The sequence below is a fragment of the Gymnogyps californianus genome, chromosome 18, assembly GCF_018139145.2.
Source record: "Gymnogyps californianus isolate 813 chromosome 18, ASM1813914v2, whole genome shotgun sequence".
NCBI classification, from domain to species: domain Eukaryota; kingdom Metazoa; phylum Chordata; class Aves; order Accipitriformes; family Cathartidae; genus Gymnogyps; species Gymnogyps californianus.
This window is the reverse complement of record NC_059488.1, coordinates 6,956,584-6,976,510: the sequence shown is the minus strand read 5'-3', so window position 1 is coordinate 6,976,510 and position 19,927 is coordinate 6,956,584. Positions and strand designations below refer to the sequence as shown.

At 45.4% G+C, this 19,927-nt stretch overlaps 1 protein-coding gene across 2 annotated transcripts in view; it reads right to left on the bottom strand.

Annotated features, from left to right (window-relative positions):
• FUBP3 (far upstream element binding protein 3) overlaps nt 1-17,508 on the bottom strand; it is a 41,153-nt gene extending 23,645 nt beyond the window's left edge. For both annotated transcript variants that reach the window (XM_050907856.1, XM_050907857.1), the window contains exons 1-5: nt 17,422-17,508; nt 10,375-10,480; nt 3,966-4,016; nt 3,454-3,487; nt 1,465-1,514 (exon numbers count right to left, since the gene is read on the bottom strand). In XM_050907856.1, the coding sequence (XP_050763813.1) occupies nt 1,465-1,514; nt 3,454-3,487; nt 3,966-4,016; nt 10,375-10,480; nt 17,422-17,508 (328 nt within the window). The remainder of the gene's footprint in view (nt 1-1,464; nt 1,515-3,453; nt 3,488-3,965; nt 4,017-10,374; nt 10,481-17,421) is intronic.
• Between the last annotated feature and the right edge of the window lie 2,419 nt (nt 17,509-19,927).

The following is a 19,927-nucleotide window of genomic DNA, read 5'->3' as shown; positions in this document are numbered from 1 at the left end:
GCATGACCAAATTTATCATAGCAGAGAAACATTAAAATACTGCTGAAAGTTATTCTATTTGTTTGGAAAAACAAAACAAAACAAAAAAGCCTGTCTTGCACTGGAATGGAAACAGCAAGAAACCAGGCACTAGTTTGAGCGCTGCTAGAACAGTCATTTAAGTATATCTTGTTCAGCCTGAACCAATAAACCAGTTATGTGGGGTACTAAAAAAGGCAAAGACTTTTGCTTTTGTTTCTTTAAAATTCATATTTTACTGCCTCTTTTCAATGGGCATGCTATTTGGCTGGTCTGCACTCAGACAGAACTGCTACATACCGAAATGCTCTATCAACCTTAAGTGAAAACAAATACCCATCTCGCTTAACTCTTGGAGTTGGCACATCGTTGTTTCACGACGAGACATACTGAGGAGAGACTATGTGCCCATCACCATTCATATCCTTCCCAGACCACAAAAAGAGCAAAACTGTCAAGTCAAACAGGTATGCCTGGCTCAAGATGCTCCCACAGAAGCATCTCTCAGCTGTGGGTTTGCCACCCTTCTGCCTCTGTCTGCCTCTAAACCAGGATTAGATTTAACACAGAGATGATGCACCAACAGAGCATGCAAGCTCCTCTCTCGCAGAGCTACAGCATCCCTCCAATGTTTCCCCACTTGTGGTACCAGGACCCACAAATGAAGAGGTCTGGCAGGAGAAGAGTGAGCATTTCCTTTGCAGGAATTTGAGTTACAGTTTTATAGTGTCTTTAGAGTCGGGACAAAACTTCATGCACTAAGGGGTAATTATCACAGCCTGTTATTTTCCTTTTTACTGTCCATATATCAAATTGGAAGAGATACGCAGAGATCTAGCAGTGGAAGAGTCTATGCAATCACATCAGCAGGAGATGCCATTGAAAGGAAGAGTAATGATCATCAAGAGGAAGAGAGAAATTAGGATCAAGCTTGAAAGAGAACAGTATCAGGAATGCAAATCTAGGAAAAATTCTCATCTGAGCAATGCATGCTAGTTGCGCTTCCCTGCAGCAAATGTATGAGAGATTTAAAATTCTGTTTAACTTGCCTTGAGTCAACTCTTATTTTAACATTTAAATGTTGTTTTCCTCCCTCAACTCTCACAGTTTTGCATACTCAAAGGAAGTAAAATGTTTCAGTGAGGGGAAATAAATTCATTTTTGGACTTGTTTATGTACTATGCTAGCGGGAATTTAAAGGAGAGAATCACTAAAACTCTCAGTAACTTGTACCACGCAGTCTTGTTCTTGTTACTGGGACACCAAGCTTCTCCACACAGTTTGCACCTGGATTTTAAACACAGATCATCTGGTCCCCATGAAGACAGCATTAGACAAGGCTTATCCAAGGCTAGTAAGCACAAAAACTTGTGAGCATGTCAGAATAAACAGCATTCCTGCACACAAAACACATCAAGAAACATCAAAAGCATCCAAGGTACTTACTAAATCCAACCATTTTATCAGGCACTTTGAAATCTTCTGTTATTACAGCCCTAAAAAAAAAAAAAAAAGGAAGAAAAAAATCAAATAGTCATTACAAAGAACAATTTGGAAGACCGTGGAAGCCAGGCACACCATAAGGCTTTTGCACACACGAGTAAACACCACATCACAGTCAAAAATCATTTGTTTTGGAAAGGACCTCTCGTGGTCACCTAATTTCTCCTATGCTGGATACATTTCCAGTCTACTCTCCACTAGCTTCAATGGAGCTGATGGAAGAACTTCTTTTTGTCATTCTTGCGCCGGACAGATTTAACAGAATAACGGCAAGGTTTCTTTAATATTTAGCCTAGACCTTCCAAGCCACAGTCTCTGCCTACCACTTTTGGATATGCTCTTGCCAAGAGACACTAACCAAAGCCAATCCTGATATGAATGCCCCCTCCGATATTCACAGATTTTTTTTTTTTTTGCCTGCTTGTCCTTATCATTCTTTTCCTTGGAATTTATAAAAGCTGTCTTCAATTATCCCAATTATCCTTTGAAGTCTTACTATCTCGAGGCTTCCATATCTGTCGCTCTTTGGACTTTTTCAATGTGTCTCTGCCTCAAAACATAGCACCCAAAGCAATTTCCTAAGACCTGACCATAGTCAAGTAGGAAGGAAATAACTTTGGTTTTTTGCTTAGTCATTTCTATCTTTTAGAAAATACAACACAATGAATATGAAATTTGCAAACTCCATATATTTAGATATGCATTATATACAATTTGTTCAGCAATCTCAAAAGCAATGGAACACCTGCATAATAAGTTCAATGCAGGTTTTGTGGTGAGGTACATTAAAATCTTCCAATTTTTTGCTTTAGATCAGTTAGGGAAGGTATAAAATACACATAAGACTTCACCAGCTAAGCTGCAGGTAAAGCACTCTCCACTGTCCTGAGGCTCACTAGCAGCGATGCAAAACCAAACAGTGCCATCCATACCTGCAACAGAACAGACTCACCTGCTACACGGAGGTTCAGAATTACGGTTGTTTTAACCCACAATAAACTCAGCCTGCTGCCAAAATGTCCTATCCTCCATCATTTGTTAACCACCCTGTGTTGGAGGAACGGTTGCAGATGGACAAAGAAGCTAACCTAGCAGAAAACCAACCACCAAAACCAGAAACAAACCAATTCAGGCTTTTCAGCCTAATCAGTTCCCTGCATGAACACCACTCCTGGCAGAAGAGAGGTGGCAGGCAGCAGCAGAGGAGACAACACTGCCCACCCCTTTCTGTGCTGCCCTAGCTGGACATTAGCTTCAACCTAACCATTAAAAATTGAAGGTTCTAGAGTCTTCATGTATATTGCTTGTCCTTTCTGCTGAGGCCCCCAACAAACAGCTGGTTATGATGGAAATGCACTACTATTAGCCCGAAGGTGAATCCAGCTTGAGAAATGCTCTTCCCTTCGTACTCAAAACAAGACAGACAACTCCTTAAGACCAGGATTCAAGAAAAACTGAGAATTTTACTTTTGTATTAGATGCTAAGACATGCTGCACGACAACTCATACTTGCTTCAGTCTCCCAAAACTAACTTTGACAAAGGAGTCATCCCCGGTCATATTACACGAACAAAACTAAATAATAATAATAAAAAAATCTATTTAATACTTCCAACTTTTGTCAAAATGCCAGAGCTTTTTTTACTTTTTCTTTCTTCCCTCCTGTCAGGGTAGGGGAATGGAGAGGAGAGAGAATTTATTCTTCTCGGTCTTGCAGATTTACAGGAACCAAATCCAAGTTTCACATCAACTCTTCTTTCTTCATCACAACAAACAACCTTAAAAGGGTAGCAGAAACCCCATCCTGGAAAAAACCCAAGCTGACAGTTTCTCCACATTCTCAACCTCTGACTTCCTAACACTACTACAGATGGTGGATCAATAAACAATTAGAATTGATCAATAAATAATAAAACATAACCCACTGCTTACCTTTGATGTACCAGGGCCCCTAACTGGTTACCTACTGTGGCAGAGAGAGAAAAAAGGAAAAAAATCAAAGCATTAGCACGGATAAACTAACTTCATCCCTATAGAAAAAGAGTTCTTACCATTTCATCAAAAAAGAAAGAAAAGCAAAACAGTAATTTAGGTTCAGTGGCTGAAATGAATGCGTTATGTGGTACAAAACAGGAGGGGATTTCTTGATCAACACACACCATAACCCAGTGTCCAGCTGAACACAGGATAGGGAATTGATCCGTGGCTCCCCATGCTGAGAGTCATGGGAGAAAATCCTGCCTGCCCAAATCCAAATCCCTGCAACTAACCTCCCCCCTTCCCAAATTAAGCCCAAAGTAGTAAAAAAAAAGGAAAAAAGGGGGGAGGGAGGAGGGAGAAGAGAAATTTCAAGCAGACTGGTATGCATTAAAAACAAAAATAAAAGCTGAGCAGACTCAGAGATTTAGTCTAGGCAAAAAGCATTAAAGACTGCTTGCACATACTTCTCTCTGTGTCTCTTATCTGTGCTCCATGGAGCCCACTTACACGGAGACCTGTTAAAGGAATACATGTTAAGTAACCTTGTGGCATCCAAACAGTATTTAAAAAAAAAAAAACAAACCACACAACACTTTTTACTGAATGCACACATTCCAGGCATATCTGCGATGTTAGCTGGTGGTCCATTTATGATTAGCAGTTATCTCCCCAGCTGACAACCCTCAAACAGATTTCTCCCTCCCCAACCCCAACAGATTAGATCTATCTTCCAAATGTTAATGGGGAAAATATCATTAGACCAACTCATGCAAAGTGGGAACACATGCCCTGCTGGGCTTCCTACTGGACTTTGCCTGCAGCAAACCAGCTAAAAACCAGACCATTTGGTCCTAACAACCAGTTGAAAGATTATATTGCATGCCTGGAGGGCACAAGTAGTGAAACAAATGAAAGCGGCCAACATGTGAGCTGTGATAATAAAGATGCTGTTTCAAACTACCTTGCCGCAACCTGCACATTCTTTGACCTGAAATAAATCGGCAATCAGCTGGCAGGGTTAGAAAGCGGATGCATCCCACACTCTCTAAATCCGGTAGAAAAATGCATAAAGTTTGTGGCCAAACACTTTACTCAAATAAAATAGACAAAGAGAGTCAATACTGTATTTCTGCTGTGTGTCAATACCATCATAATAGTTCGGGACCAAAATATCGACAGCATATATATTTTATTACTCTCCCCAGCTTGATGATGAGACAACTGCTGTGTTATTGACTCCATTAGATTCGTCTTTGCATATTCTCACCCTGAATATAAAAAGCCCTAATTTGATAACTACCAATACTGCAGTTGAAAAAGGTGGGTGATGTAATGGGGAATATTTGCTCTAGCTGATAAGCTACTAACGCAGAGCTGAGCAAATACGACCAAATTCAGAATCCCAGCATCCTGCCCCAAACTGTGCTCCAAATATTTTTACTATATGCAATAGGTCTGGTGGCTATTGCTGTAGTATGGGATTGCCCTTGCCACGGACCAGGCCACTCATTAACCCAAGATGCCAGAAAGAGTGGTCTTAACACTACAAGGCTGTATTTAAATATCCACTTCGCATTTCAATTCACCATAACACCTCTCTTAGCAGTCTGTTCCACTGCAGCCGCTGCCCACAAATTATGAGACAGATACGCAGCCTATAATCAACTCCCGAAGTTCACGGAAGGAACAGAAGAGCCTTCATTTTGTAACACAATCCTACACTTGAAAAAGACAACTTCTTAGGGGAAAACTGTATGAGCACAAGAAGTTAAATCAGTCAGGGAAATAATGCTTTAGATGTATGCAACATTATGTCTCCAACCCATTCCAAGTACTATACAAACATAGTAAGCCATTCACCACCCCAGGCAGGTATCAGCCTTACTGTATATTTATTGTACAAATCAGTTAAAAAAAATTAAGCCACAATAACTTGTGTGTGAGATCATTCCTTCCACATTTCACAGATAACCTCTCCAAGAGCTGAGATAGAAGGCAGATGGAGAGAAGGAGTGATTTACTTGAAGTCAGTTATGATTTCTTTCTGTTTCGGGGGGGGAAAAGAAACGACGCAGCTCCCGGTTCCAATAACCTAAAGGTCCATTCCTTCTCCAACATGCCCATTTTGCTCTGAAAGACAGGGACTAATAGAGAGGCAGGGCTGGGGCAGACCATGCTCACTGCAATACTGAAAGGTGATGTATGTTCTGTTCCACCATCTCCCTCTTCACGCCAGGGAAGGGGTTGAACTCTGACAAGCCACGTACATATTTCCCCCTTTTACATCTATGGAGTACAATTTAATGTAACTGCTGTCATTTTACTGCAAATAAGGAAAAATACTGAATAAAATCAGCACAATTTCCTATTAATGGCACCTGCTGGTTGATAACTCTTCACTTCGCTTTAGGCTTCACCTTAACTGAATTCTACCCAACAGACACTCAAAACAAATGCGAATTTTTTTTCCACCCCATAAAACAGAGCAGTGCCTCCCACTAAATTAATGTGCATGATGGGAAAATAGAATCTCATCAAGAATATCTTCATGGCTAGAATAAAATCAGAGTGACGCATCTCCTGGAAAGCAGTGGAAAAGGGTTGCATTTCATACTTTTGAACCAAAAGGGGATCATCATAGATTTTAGAAAGCTACAAGGAAGACATTATTTACCCTAATTCTTCATCATTAAATATTGCTAGGTTTTTCTTTAATTAAATGGTCAAAACCTAATAATTTGTGTCTGCCTTCACTGCAAATCTTTATAGGCTTTTTTCCCTCCCTTAAACTTCCTTATTTAAAAAACGACGATCTGCAAAGTCGCAATTTTGAAGAACACTGGCATTTTTTGTATTACACTAAACCTTTTGCCAAGAGATCTGGACTTTTGCCCTGGTCCTACTGCTGCTACAGATGTGTCAAGGAGCATCACTACTAACTTTCATCAGCAGTAAGACAGGGATAAGATTTCCTTCTGCCCATCGGTATTTTCATTGAAAACTTGTTGGAGCAAAAGAATAAAGTATTCCATACCACAGAATCATGTTGTGTTTGAGCCCCTCGGCTCTACTACAATCAAGTTTTATTACACCAAAACGGGCCATCTTCATATCTGGATGCACCACAGAAGCTTGGGGAAGGCAGAGGGTGCAGAGGGGGCTGTGAGGCTTCTCCAAGGTCTCTCATCTTTGTTGCCCCAGACTCAAAGGGTGCCCCAGCCTTCAGCTGCAACACTGCTGCTTAACCTTACATATATCACTGGAAACTTCTTCAAAGCAGTCCAAAACAGGGCAAACAAAGGCTAACATTCTGGCGATCAGTCTCTTTCCAGCAGACTAGATCCCTGCTTCCTTTCAACAAAAGGAGGCTGTTTCTTTAAGGATTATTTAGCATTAAATAAACTTATTAAATTGTGCTGGTAATTAGAGGGACTCATTAATTAGAATGGAGGCCAGGAGCAGCCGCTGGCCTTTAACAGGAGGGCTGGGATCTATCCTCAGCAGCGAGCCACAAGCAAGATGCCACCAGGTCTCTCTGCAGCTCAGACTAACCCCATCTCTAGTGCTCACCTTCGCCAAGAAACATTAACTGCAGCAAGTGGCCATATAAATGCTGACTATGACTTACTGCAAGCAGTACAAATAAACCTGATCTCCTCCCTGCACTATAGCTATTTGCAGGACTACTTTAAAGTTGTGTCCAGAAAGGAGAAATAAAGAAGCCAGGGAAAAAGAGAAATAATCAGTCTCAAGCTCCATCTAATACCAATAGGCCAGGTCACCAGGGCCAATCCTAACAGCTCTTCATTTTAGATAAAGGTTATGTTAAGGGAAGTGCAAAAGGCACTCACACATTCTCGTTTCCAATACTACAACAAATCTATTTTTCCTGGAACTGCTCTAAAAGCAGCTGAATTTGTTTTGACCAGCACACTGCCACCCTAGCTTAAGACCACTTCCTAAGCTGACATCAATCAGCCATGCCAGCAGCTGTTTACAAAAATGAACAGGCAGAATTAGATTTTCCTGACAGACAGTTTTCTTGTCACCTTAAATACTTCCCCTGAACCCAATTTTTTCAGGAGTATTAGGACCAGAAGTAATTTTCTAACAGCTGCACAGGGATAAGGAAGCAGTGAGACCTGCACCCAGCCGTGAACAGGCAGTATACAGAAGTAAACAATCAAAAGATTTACCACCAGATTTGTTTCCAAGCTATCCAGAGCACCAGAATGTAGCCAAACCCCCGCACTATAAAATTTCTAGAGCATGCGTAACAACATAAATAATCACTTCTTGACAACAATGTCTCCAAACTGTGGTTCACAGACAAGCAGAAAATGGAGAAAAGTGTGGGCATGCAACCCCAACACCCCTTGTTCACAGCTAACAGAGAACTAAAAGATCATCCAAATGGGAAGTGCTTTCCTAATTTAAGTGTCCTATTAAAAGCAACGGCCACCTTCCAGATGGTTAAAGCTAAAGCTGCGTTATGCACTTTTAATGCCATGGCAGCAAGAGCAGGTAGCCTAAGACTGACTAAGGTATCATACCACAAACTAATACAGAGCACTAAGGTATCCACACCACCTATGGATCATACCACAAACAGAGCAGGAAGCACTCGCAGCTTCAGGAGTTCCTTTGGCAGGCTGGAGTTCTGGGTATGCAGTTAAAGAGCAGCGCAGGAGGATTACGCGGTTAGGTGGGGAACTCATCACACAATTGTATTTCAGTACAGGACTTACTAATGCCATTAAAAATAAAACCCAACATGACCAAAGCTGAAAGAAGCGATACAACCCTTGCTCCTACCCTGACAACTCCTGTTCCTTTGTGAAATTCCAGCCCTTTAAAATATTACTTCCACCATTTCTCTTCTCACAGATCAGATTTTTGGGAAGGGAGTTGGACAAAGTTATAAAATCTACAGATGTATGTGAACAACCCAAGGACAAATACAGCATTGGAGCTACTTTAAAAACAGTTACAGGCAAGGCCCAGTGCTGAACTACAGGGTGAGCAAACACCCGCAGGTCTTTACATCAGCAACAGAACTGCCAATACAAGAGTCAGGAGTACAGCCACTCTGGAGGGCTCTCCCAGGAACGATACCTGCTCCACGGAGTTATCTATCACAACACAAGAAACCAGCAGTAACGTACATTATAGCCCAGGCTGCAACTGTATTGACACGGTTTGTGTCAACACAAGCAAGGCTCAGCAACTAATAGGGCTCACCAGTAAAAGTTTAAGTACAAAGTCTAACTTGCGCTGTCATGAAGCGCTACGACCATTTCACATGTTAAAAGTTCATAAAAAAAACATTTTGTCAAGAGGTCAGATTTCTCGGTTCAGTCTGATGAATCAATGAAAGACGTAGGCAGGACTAGTGTTATGAATGACTAGTTCCTAGAAGGCTACTTTCATTCTTTTTCACATATAGCCACTAATCTAGGCTATTCAGACACAGCTCAAAGTTGTTCAGCATTCTTCAATGCTGAACAGTCTGCCTGACACCCAAGCACCTTCCCATACAGAAACCAACACATACCAGTAATACCAGGCCTCTGGCTTCTCACAGACATAGTGATGCTCCAGCGTGAGATATAAGGCGCAGGGGCTTACCCAGATAAACTCATTCTCTCCTAAAACACCAAACCAAAGGAGCAGCAACCTCTTGCTCAAATAGAGCCAACACCAGAGGAGAAAGTGGGTTGGGGCATGCGTTCAGAAAACAGTAATGTTAGCAAGCCAGAGGCTCCACATGAAAGAAACTTCTCCCCGTGCTCCAGCATGTTTTTTCAGAATGAGAAGCAGATGTACAGTATTTTCAGCCTTTGTATCAGACAGAAAAAGTTTTTTTCAAAATTAAGTGCTAGGCAGCAGCTTTGCTTATCTCCTCAGTACTCCTGAACATATCTGTGGGGGAGAGAATCACCCTGCAGGGCTACCTGTGTCAGTAAAAATACTAGAGGAAATAGGAAAAGGAAGACATAGCCACTTTTTTTTTTTATTAACCAACCACAGGAAAAGGTGAGCTCTTTGCATCTATACAGCAGCAGATAATACATTTTAAACACTTCTTGTAGCAGTGCACATCATTAGATTTGTAGAAAACACTTGTTCTAACATTTTTGTTGTTCCTGCCAAAGATAAGAAACCAATAACTTATTTTAATATTGTGACACTTCATACAATATTAACTCATTACAGTTACCACTTATAGTCCACCCAGTAAATTATTCTTTGGCTGTGGCCAATGTTAAATGCTTCAGAGATTCTCAAGAATTCTCAAAGAATAATTATGAAGAAAGCTAAGCTTAGTACGGGAAGTTTCCTTCCAACTTGCATGAACTTACATCAATACCCTTTCTCCTTAAAATTCACGTACAAAGCAATCAGAACTCTTTGACAGCGACTCAACTACTGTGCTGTGACCACTGCTACACCTGGAAAGGAACACATGTAATACTGTTCCTATACACTGCCTGCTCTCAGAAAATAAGGCTCCTCAGGGAAGAACAGCTTTCCTATGTACATCTGGTACTCTATACCTGGGCTCCCGCACAGTTCCAATAAGCACATCCTCCTCCCCCCCTCCCCCAACTACCATAGAACAAGATTTAAATTACAGAGTTCATTTGCTAACTCCCAAAGTTCATGAACTAAGAAAGAATTGCTTCACATTAATAATACTAATGCCTAGGAGCCCTGTGCTATCTAGACAAGACTAAACAGCACAGGGAATCTTGTATAAAATTACTATACACAGAAAGATGCATTGATTTCTGTCCTTAAAGCAGACAACTGCCTCCACAGATGAATTTCAGGAGCTGCACCCACAAGACTGACTAATCATAGCCAACTTACCTCCGTCATCCAGGGGCCGTTTCTGCACTCCATAACCGTAGACTGATGGGTCCACAAGCGTTGTAGAATTATTCAAGTGAGGAATATCTCCAATTTTAGCAGCAATCTATAAAAACAGGGGATAAAAGCATGATTAGCATACCTGAAGTTTCAGCCACCACAGCTAAACACTCTTTCTTCCAATAAGGCATTTACCCCAGTCCAATCTTCTCTCAGCTATTTACTATATAGTTGGCTTCATAACAGTTCCAAGACAGCAGTGCTTCATTTGTCAAGAAACAATTTTCTGCTTGCTTTTAATATTTGTTTAATTAAGACTGCATTCACCCAGTTCCTCTTCCTGATCATAAGCAGGTATTTACTCCCTGGAACATTATATTCAGGTTTGTTCACTCAATAGACAGCTGACAAGCTAAATCTTGCAAAGAGGAGAGTTCAAACTAGCTCACCAACTTTGTTCTGGAGAAGCTGCCACCACCATAGCCGTGTAGGAGGACACATGCTTCCTCCTGCGTCCGTGCATATGCAGATACATAGAAACGCACACTCGCACAGCAGTGGGGGGAGCGGAGGGAGAAGAATGTGAAAATACACAGCACAAGGACAGGTTTGGGAACTCCTTGTCAAAGAGACTGGATCACTCTGTTTACTGTACGAAGAACAAGCCAGTGGGCAAACTGTTCGCTCAGAATTAGTTTCAATTTCCTGCAGCAGTCAATACAGCACAAACACGACTAACGCTGCCTGTGCCTCTGCTTCCATCCCTTACAGAGGTGTAACCGCCATTCCCTGCCAAGCCAGGATGCAAGGAGGGTATTTACAGGAAAGAGGAGACAGTCAGGTATCACAGTAAGGGGACTAAGGTAAGCAAATAAGCTAGGCGAGAGAGACACCTAACCACCACTTAATAAACGTGAAAAGTTAAGCTCGTCTCTAACGACATTTGGGAGACATCCATACAGATGGATGCTGACAGACATGAGCTCTTTCCCCTGCTCTCCAAGCTAACTGATGTAAACCCACTCTAGAAACATACAGGTGCATTACTTTGGTGCTGCACCCGAGTTAATACCTCCTTCAGGCACAGGCAAACTGCAGTCTCACAGAACCCCTTGCCTACATAAAGTACTTGGCTATAATAAGCAAGCACAGAACAAAGTAGTTACAGAACAAATATAAAGCACAGTGTATTCTACAGCGTTTGCTTCCTTTTCCAGCAAAAAGAAAATAATTGAATAGGATCTTTACTAGGAGTCCGATCTCACTCTATTATAACTGGGATTTCACCAGAGAATAAGCAACAGGAACAGATGAAAGAGCATTTTACACAGACATGTTTTAAAGGAAGACACGGGCAAATGACAAATGTAACTAAAGGTGTTTCTAAAATTTGAGTTTTACTGCAACAGAAAGACATCTACAGTAATTCTGGTTGTTGACACTATCAGCTGCTGCAGTGGAATAAACAACTGCCCAAGATTCAGAACCACAGGGTACTGAAAAAAAGCTATTTGAAATAATCTTGAAAGATTGAGGGCACTGCTTTTAGAAAGAGAATAAAAAACATTCTCTTCAATGCCTTGCATGAAAAGGGCTCCAAGTTTTGACCATTTTCTTCTCATAGACCATTCCCTCCTGTCCTCTTTCAGAAAGTCAACAACTTTTTTGTGTCAGAAATGCCAGGAGCTAGAGAATAAAGTCTTCCTGAAGGACCAGCACAGTGATCATGTAGCAAAGCTTTGATGACAAGCACCTTGTATATCAACATCTCCAAAAACTAATAAGCCCATAGAAATCTGATTCTGAAAGCATTAACACAGACTACCCCTTGTCCACTCCATACTAGGGAGTGCCAGGTCATGCCTTGCTTTTGTGTTGGAAACTGTACTGCATCCATGGTTCCAGCCCTTTGCCCACATGCTTTCCCCTTATGTTTGGGATGCAGAGGATTTTAATGAAGGTACAAAGAGCACAGATGTCTCCTGACTACTTCAGTGCTGAAAAATGAATTTTAAAATATATTTTATAACAATCTATTAACAGCTTTCACATAATAACTTACAAACATATGCCAAAAGGAACAGTATCCAGGTATAACATAGCCTGGCATGTTTTGGAACATTTGATTTTAACATGCCCTTTATGAACTCTCTTTCTGTTAGTAGTTATTTACTTGAAAAAAATCTGTAAGTTGTGGAAAGTGCTAGCTGATAGTTTGGAGCTTAAATCACACACCACATGCTCAAGGGAAAGAAAAAAATAGTCTGTGGATAGCAGAAGCTGGCCTACAAAAGGAAGCTAGCACGAAGCACAAAGGTGTGCATGAACAGATCACCGGCACTAAGGCTGTCCGCTCCCAGAGCGGGAGAGCTTTGCAAACCCTTACTCGTGCTTAGCACACAATTATCGCCCTGGCACAGAACCCTCCAAGTAAAGGGCAAAATAAGAGAGTCAAAGCAATTTTTACATTATCAGCTTTTGGGATATTTTCGTCCTTTTTTTCCCCCCTCCTTTATTTAAACTTGCACCCTTATCTCTAAAGCCTCCCAGCTGCCACCGGATTACAGGCAGACAACATGCCACCTCACTAGAGCAGGAAAAAATACCCTGCAAAATTAAGAGTTGAGCTTTTTAAGTAGATGTAGCAGTTAAAATACATGTTAACTTCTTATGTCCAACTTAAAATGGGAACCTCAGTTTTTACTATAGGTTCAGCAGGGAGATAAGCACAAAAGTTGGAACAGAGCAAAAGTAAGCAGACCTAGCCCTTATCTGTCTAAATGACCTTGAGTAACATACTGCTAGCCACTGCTTTTGTCCCGCTGTATGTCAGTCTTCAGTTTCCCCCCCCCCTTTTTTTTTTTCCCTAAACCCAACACATCTATTTTAATAAGCTCTGAAATACACTGGAAAAAAGCATCACTACCGCAGAACTGTTTCTGCACCTAACTTCCCCAAAATAAAACTCTCCAACGAACACTTTAAAGGACAGCAGAAACCTGAGCTACAAATTGCAACCGTAAAGCCAAGAAAAAAAACCAAAATAACCCAAAAAGTTGTGTGAGGGATATATGCTTTCCTATACCTTGCACTTCTGTCCTCCTATACCTTTAACACCCTTTAAAAATGGTGTAATACCAAAACACTTTTAAATATGAAGCTTCTTTGCTAGGCACAGCAGGACTCAAACACCAGTATCTGCAGAATTCAGCTTTCAAGAGAAAGGGCCTAGCTTCTGGGAAGAATCTGTCCATGCTGCCCTGCAAAAGAACAGCAATCGATGAAATCACCAATTCCAGGTATTAGCAGGATATAAAACAACAAGGCGCTGTCATCTGACCCTTCAGACAATTCTAACGCTCTGCTACTCTTCCCATTCGTCAAGTAGAATACTCAAGTTTGCGTGACAGACATTTCTCCAGAGCTCTGCAGGAAGCAGCGAAACCATCCACAACCATTTAAGTTTCATGTTACAGGTGGTCTTCCTAAATACTAGAGTAATTGCAAAGCCCTAAATCTATTTGAGGATGATCTGAAGAAGTACTCTGCAAGGAGATAAAGAAACGTAAGTCTTAAGGCCTCTCTGTCCCCATGGAAATTAGAAGTTAGAGCCTGATAACAGAAAGGGATTTTAAACATACAGCCTGTTGACTCTCAGTAAGTCTCAGGATATTCATCCACTTTCAAGGTACCCAAGATGGCACACTACAGGCTTACCAAGCCACAGTCTTTCCTCTTCATAGCATTCCCAGAAATTCAGATTCAGACAGTACATACGGCAGATTACAAGAAGAATAGCACATGTAAGAAGAGGGAACCAGTAAGTGCTGCAAACGCACATGTTGTACTGAAAATGAGACTGCCAAGGAGAACAGGCGAGGGTAAGAACCAAGCAAGACGCCGTTTTGTCAATAAGAACAAGACTCAAGGACAGTCTGATAGAAATCCATTTTTGTCCAAAGTACAGGCAGCTCTGCTTATTTTCTGATCCCATCACTCAAAAGAGGAGCAAACATCCTCTCTCTCTCCCCTCAACCCCAAAACGCCACAGAGGAAAGGCCACCCTACCTAGGAGCAGCCGGACAGATCAGTCACCACCTATGATCCATAAACTAATCCACTCACTTGAGGAGTGGTGCAGAAGATGCAGGACAGATGATCTCAAAGCCCCAGCATTCACTTGAAAAAATAATTTTTGATACATCTCAAATATTTAAGAGTCCACAAAAAATCCAAGCAGGTCCAGCACAGACACTGAAAGCAATGTACAAGTCATTTCTTTCAAAGGTATTCCAGATTTCTTACTCTTACGTCAACTCAGATCCCAGCGACTTTGAGGAATGCAGTTAACTGTGACTGATCAGGAAAGTCTTCCCTGTCCTGAATTATTTAGTTATTAATAACTAAGCACTGTATTCCACAGTCTGATTTTAGTGTTACGGCTCTCATGAGAACTGAATTTAGTAAATTTGATTACTAGTCTTAAGTGTAAGATTAAACTTTGAAAGAGTTCAAGTGTCAAGCCAGGGATGCCATACCAACCCATGACGCAAGAACTGTAACTGAATTTTCTGCCTCTGCTCCCTCCCTGCCCTTAAAGCAAAACTAATATTCAGAAAAGGCTACAGCATAGGCCAGAAGCGGTACAAAAGCTGACACCTACATACCAGATCAGTATAGTTCAGGCAAATACAACATTAAACACACCCGGTGAAAGCTCTGCCATCACCTCCAGAAAAGCATTAGGTGTAACTGCCTTTATGTCCCACCCAATTCTCAGCCAGGAAGTTCCATCACAGATTGCTTGGGTGGTGAGGCAAATATCTGTCCACTGAGCAATTAAGACCATCTTCATTCGCATTTGGTAACAAGTCACTAGTGACAGTTTAGTCCTGCCGGTCTGTGCAGGAAAAGACTACCTACTCCCTTACAAAACCTCTACGGAACTAGACTAAATCAAGTACTTTTGCAGGGGGGGAAATATTTTAGCACTTGCCAACAATTCTTTTCATCCCACAAACACCAATGGAAAAAATCACATTCAACAGGCAGCATACAACTCACTGCACAAAAATGTAGGCCACTGCGCTCCCATGAACACGTGCAGAGCACACATTTCTCAACGCACTTGTTTCCAGCGTGAAAAGATAGCAGGAAGGTTGCTACGCTGCAGTGCCTGACCTGAAGTTGGCAGCTTGGAGGATTTTGAAATCTTCCAGTTCAGACTAACTCAAGTTGTAGGCTCATGGAAACCCAACACATTCTTTCAAGTATAATGAACTTAAGAACAGCAAAATTGGAGTAAGTGAGCACAGCTAGATTACAGAATTATTTAATATTCCATCTCCTTCACGTGTGGGTTAGGGGGCCTCACAGGTTCACCCTACAAACATGATGACAGCAACCACGCAACACAGATTCAGATCGATTTTCAGTTAGTTCTATGTTTTAGCCTAATACGGTCCAAGGCATCCCACTTTCACATTTAATCTGTTACTAATCAGATGAGTGGTACATACTGCGGCACTTTCAACATACTCACAAAATAATTTCAACAAGCTGCAACTTACCAGCAAATAATTATTTTCTTCTCCATAAACAGGTTACTCAAAGATTATTCAACTGCTAGCAGGCGATAATATTATCAGATATTCAACGAGATGTTTTTGCAATGAGAGGCCTTCGGTAACAGACGACCAGGTCAAGACACACACAGCTGCAACACCTCTCAATTTAACTTCATCAAGTAGATAACCCTGGGCTAGCAGCAAAGCTTTCAGACATCACATACCACCAAGGCCACAGCGCTTTGTTAGCCACTGAAAAAACTGACGCGTGGCCTCATTCGGGAGGCAGCTAACACGCAACGTGCCTACTGCAATACTTATGCTGAGAAAGAAATCAATGACCGAAGAGCAGACTAGCTCATGATCTCCTCTGGGAAGGTGGAGGGTGTTCATCTAGAACAGCGAGCGCCTCTGTACGGGTCGCTGAAGACCGCACAGAACGCGGACTTGCTGCCATACTGATTCACAAGTGAGCCGCGAGCGACGGTAAGCCACTTAAGTTCCATTAGAACGATTGCTTGAAAGGTCTTAGGGTCCAGCTTCAGAAGTTTCTCAGTGAAATGAGAAAAGCGAGTCTGGGCAACAGAAGGAGATATCCCCCACCTGGCCTGTAACATTGGAAAGAATAAAGTCAGGGTCTTTAAGCGCCAGTTGGGCTGTGGTCCTGGTATTTAGCTGTGTTACATCTCATTAAGGTGCAGTTACTAAGCACAAGTAAAGTGCAACCTGTTCAGAGATGGAACAAACACCTGTGACAGACATGGAACAAGAAACGTGATGAACAGTCACAAAATCACAGCTTCTTGTTTCTGGAGCCGCTTTCCACAAACTTGGGAACACACAAACACTTGGAATATCCTGTACTGAAGACAAGGGTGTTGACTTCTGCAGGTCTGGGTGCTTTCACTGAAAGTTTCCATTTTAGCGCCATGTGAGCTCAGAGATTCCTTCGGGGAGCACTTCACTCCCCCCCTCTCTCCCCCTCCCAGGAGGGAACGCAAAGCTCCCCCTCTGCCAGAGTTTCTATCGATTAGCCTATCGCACAATTAAGGACTCGTGTAAAAAACAAATTCACATTAAGCTCACACCCACCCATTGCAAAGTGCAAGACGACAGCTTCACAGACGAGAGCTCCCGCAGGCTGCAGACCGCCTCCTTCCCCGCAGAGCAGCGTTTTTGCCGTGTCACAAGCGCCGGCCGCGACCCGCTCTGGAGGGGCCTGTCAGAGAGCCCCGCCGCCGCCCCCCGCCTCTCCCCCGGCCTGCCCCTCTCCCCGGAGCCCCGGCGCCGCCGCCGCCGCCGCCCCCCGCAGGGACAGCCCCGGGGCTCCCGAGAAGGGCCGCCGGCTCCGGCCTCCCGGGAGAGGGGCAGCGGGGCCGCGGCCCTGCCCCTCACGGCGGCTCCGCGCCCCGCCTCAGCCCCGCGGCCTAGCGGCGCCCCGCGGCCTCCTCCCGCCCCCGGCCCGCCAGCCGGCGCCTACCTGCCGGACCCGGTGCAGAGCGTCGACGAACCCCTCGGGCTTGATCCCCACGGGCGCTGCGCTCTGCCCCTGCGCCAGCTCCGCCATGACACGCGCCCCGCGCCCGCCCGCCGCCGCCGCGCCGTCCCGCCGCTCCGCCCGGGGACCCGCACCCGGAAAGGGAAAGAGCCCCCCGCTTCCGCCGGAAGTGGGCCGGGGGGCGGGGGCGGGGCCGAGGGGGGGGCTCGCGCCGCACGTCACGGACGTTCACGTGCCGGAGGGAGGCGGGGGGGCGGGGGCCTCAGGGCGGGGCGAGCCCCTGCCCCGCCCCACGGGACCCCACCCCCCCCAGCCCCACGGGAACCCCCCCCCCCACCCGCGACCCGGCGCCCACGGGCGCGGGGGGCCGCCCGGGAACCCCACTGCTCGCAGGGGGACCGCCGCGCCTGCCCCTGCCCCTGCCAGCCCGTCCCTGCCCGGGCCGGCCCCTGCCAGCCCCTGCCGGCCCCTGCCGGCCCCTGCCATACCGTCCCTGCCTGTGCCGGCCCCTGCCAGGCTGGGCCATCCTGTCCCTGCCTGGGCCATCCCGTGCCAGGCCGTGCCATCCCCTCTGTCCCTGCTGCGGTGGTGGCCGCAGAGGCGCCCCACCCGCAGCCACCATTTAACACCCTGCGTGGAAAGGCTTGCATCCCACAGCGCCCATTTCCTGCCTGTTTTCGTGCGTGTATTTGAGGGCCGTGTTTCTGACCCACATGGCCGTGGCTGGAGGCTGCCATGGGGTTCGTGACAGGTTGCACGAAGCTCCCGGACGCGGTGTGCCGGCATGCTCCGCAGAGCTCAGCCCCGCTCGTCGGAGCCCTGCTCTGCCGAGAACCGGAGCTCCTGCAGGTGCCTGGGCACCCCCCCACCCTCTCAGCCGGAGCCCCCAGCTCTGACTCAGCCCTCAGTCACAACCCTCCCACCGCAGCGGAGCGGCAGCACAAGGACCAGTTAGTCAAGGATTAATGCAAAGAACATGCAAAGCTTATTCCTCGAGCAGGGCGCTGCTTGCACGGCCCCTGCCCAGCCCTTACAGCCCGGGACATCTGGGCAAATGGTGGTGCTTTTTGGGGGTGTCCCACGAGGGCTGCCACCCAACCTGCTGCCCAGGCACAGACCCTCTGAGGTGAGGGCGCACGCCTGCTATGGGGTTGAGCGTTCACGTACGCTCCAGGATATGAGAACAACGCCTTGCTGCGGGATGGTGGCATGGCTTACGGCACGGGGCGGGGAGAAGGGGCAGCGGGCGTCAGCTCTGCCGGCTGGGTCCCCAGAGCAAAAAGAAAGGGGTCAGTGGTGGGAGCCCGGGTCCGGTGATCGGCCCCCCCCAGCCTGGCAGCACGGGGGCCTTGACCTAACACCCCCCCCCCTTCCTTCCCCCTCCCCAGTGCAGCTGCATAAACGGGTGAGAGATGTTATCTCCCAAATTGCAGCCTGCAGCCAAATCCTGGCATGGCTGGGTTTGCACACCGAGCCTGGAATAGTCCAAGTTTCGCTGATCCCAGACCCCGTTTCACAAAGCCACCGAGTATTAAATTAAAAATTCAAACTATGACCCAAGTTGTGTTGTGTTCCTTCTCAGCTGTTTCTTGCTCTTTCCAGTTTTATGCATCTCATTTGCGCCTACGTGAGTAGGCAGGAATTGCTGAGGCCGATGAAATTATCTGGTGGCTTTCCAAGAGCAGGGAACACGCTTCTTCACTGGGATGCACAGTCTGCTGCCGGTCACCTACGTTACACCAGTGGGCTTGCTGATCACCAGCCTTTCCTCCTTTCAGAAGTTGGGATCATTTTCTTAACCAAAATGCCCATTTATTTTAGGAGAAAGGAACACAGCGTGTGGGGGAAGGATTTTAAGATGATCTGTATCACTGCAGCCACCCCATCATCTTCCGACCATGGTAGAGGCAACTTCTCCAGCCATGCCCAGGGCTTTGCTGCTTCCTCTCTTGCAAACAGCCCAGAGACTTTGCTGGATTCAGGGACTTTTTCCCCTCCTAACCCCGGCCAGGAAGACCCAACAGGCTCACCACCAGCCTTTCCCCCGCGGCCACTTTCCCCAGGCAGGTCCCGGGTGGGGGGGATCACCCTGACAGCCCCACTCGGCTCTCGGGGGTGCCCTGCCCTGAGCAGGATTCGCCCCGTGACCCTCCAGCTAACGCCAACCTCAAAGTGGCTGCAAAAAAAGGTGACCAAATCTGAAGCCTAAAGCCCCCGGCGCTGGGACGCCGGCAGAGAGAAGCTGTAGCCTCTGCTGCCAAACCCAGCGCGGTGCTCGGGGCTGTGAGAGCCGAGTTTCGGCAGTCTCAAGCCCTGACAAGGGATGGAGGAGCCTCCTCGGTGCTGGGCAGGACCGGGGCTGAGGGACCAGGCTGCCAGGAGGGTGACAGTGAGCCCCAGCACTGGGTGGGCAGGGACGGCTGGGAGGGAGCCCGGCGAGAGGAAGACATCAGGCAGCAATTGAAAAGAAGGAAATTACAGGCCTTAA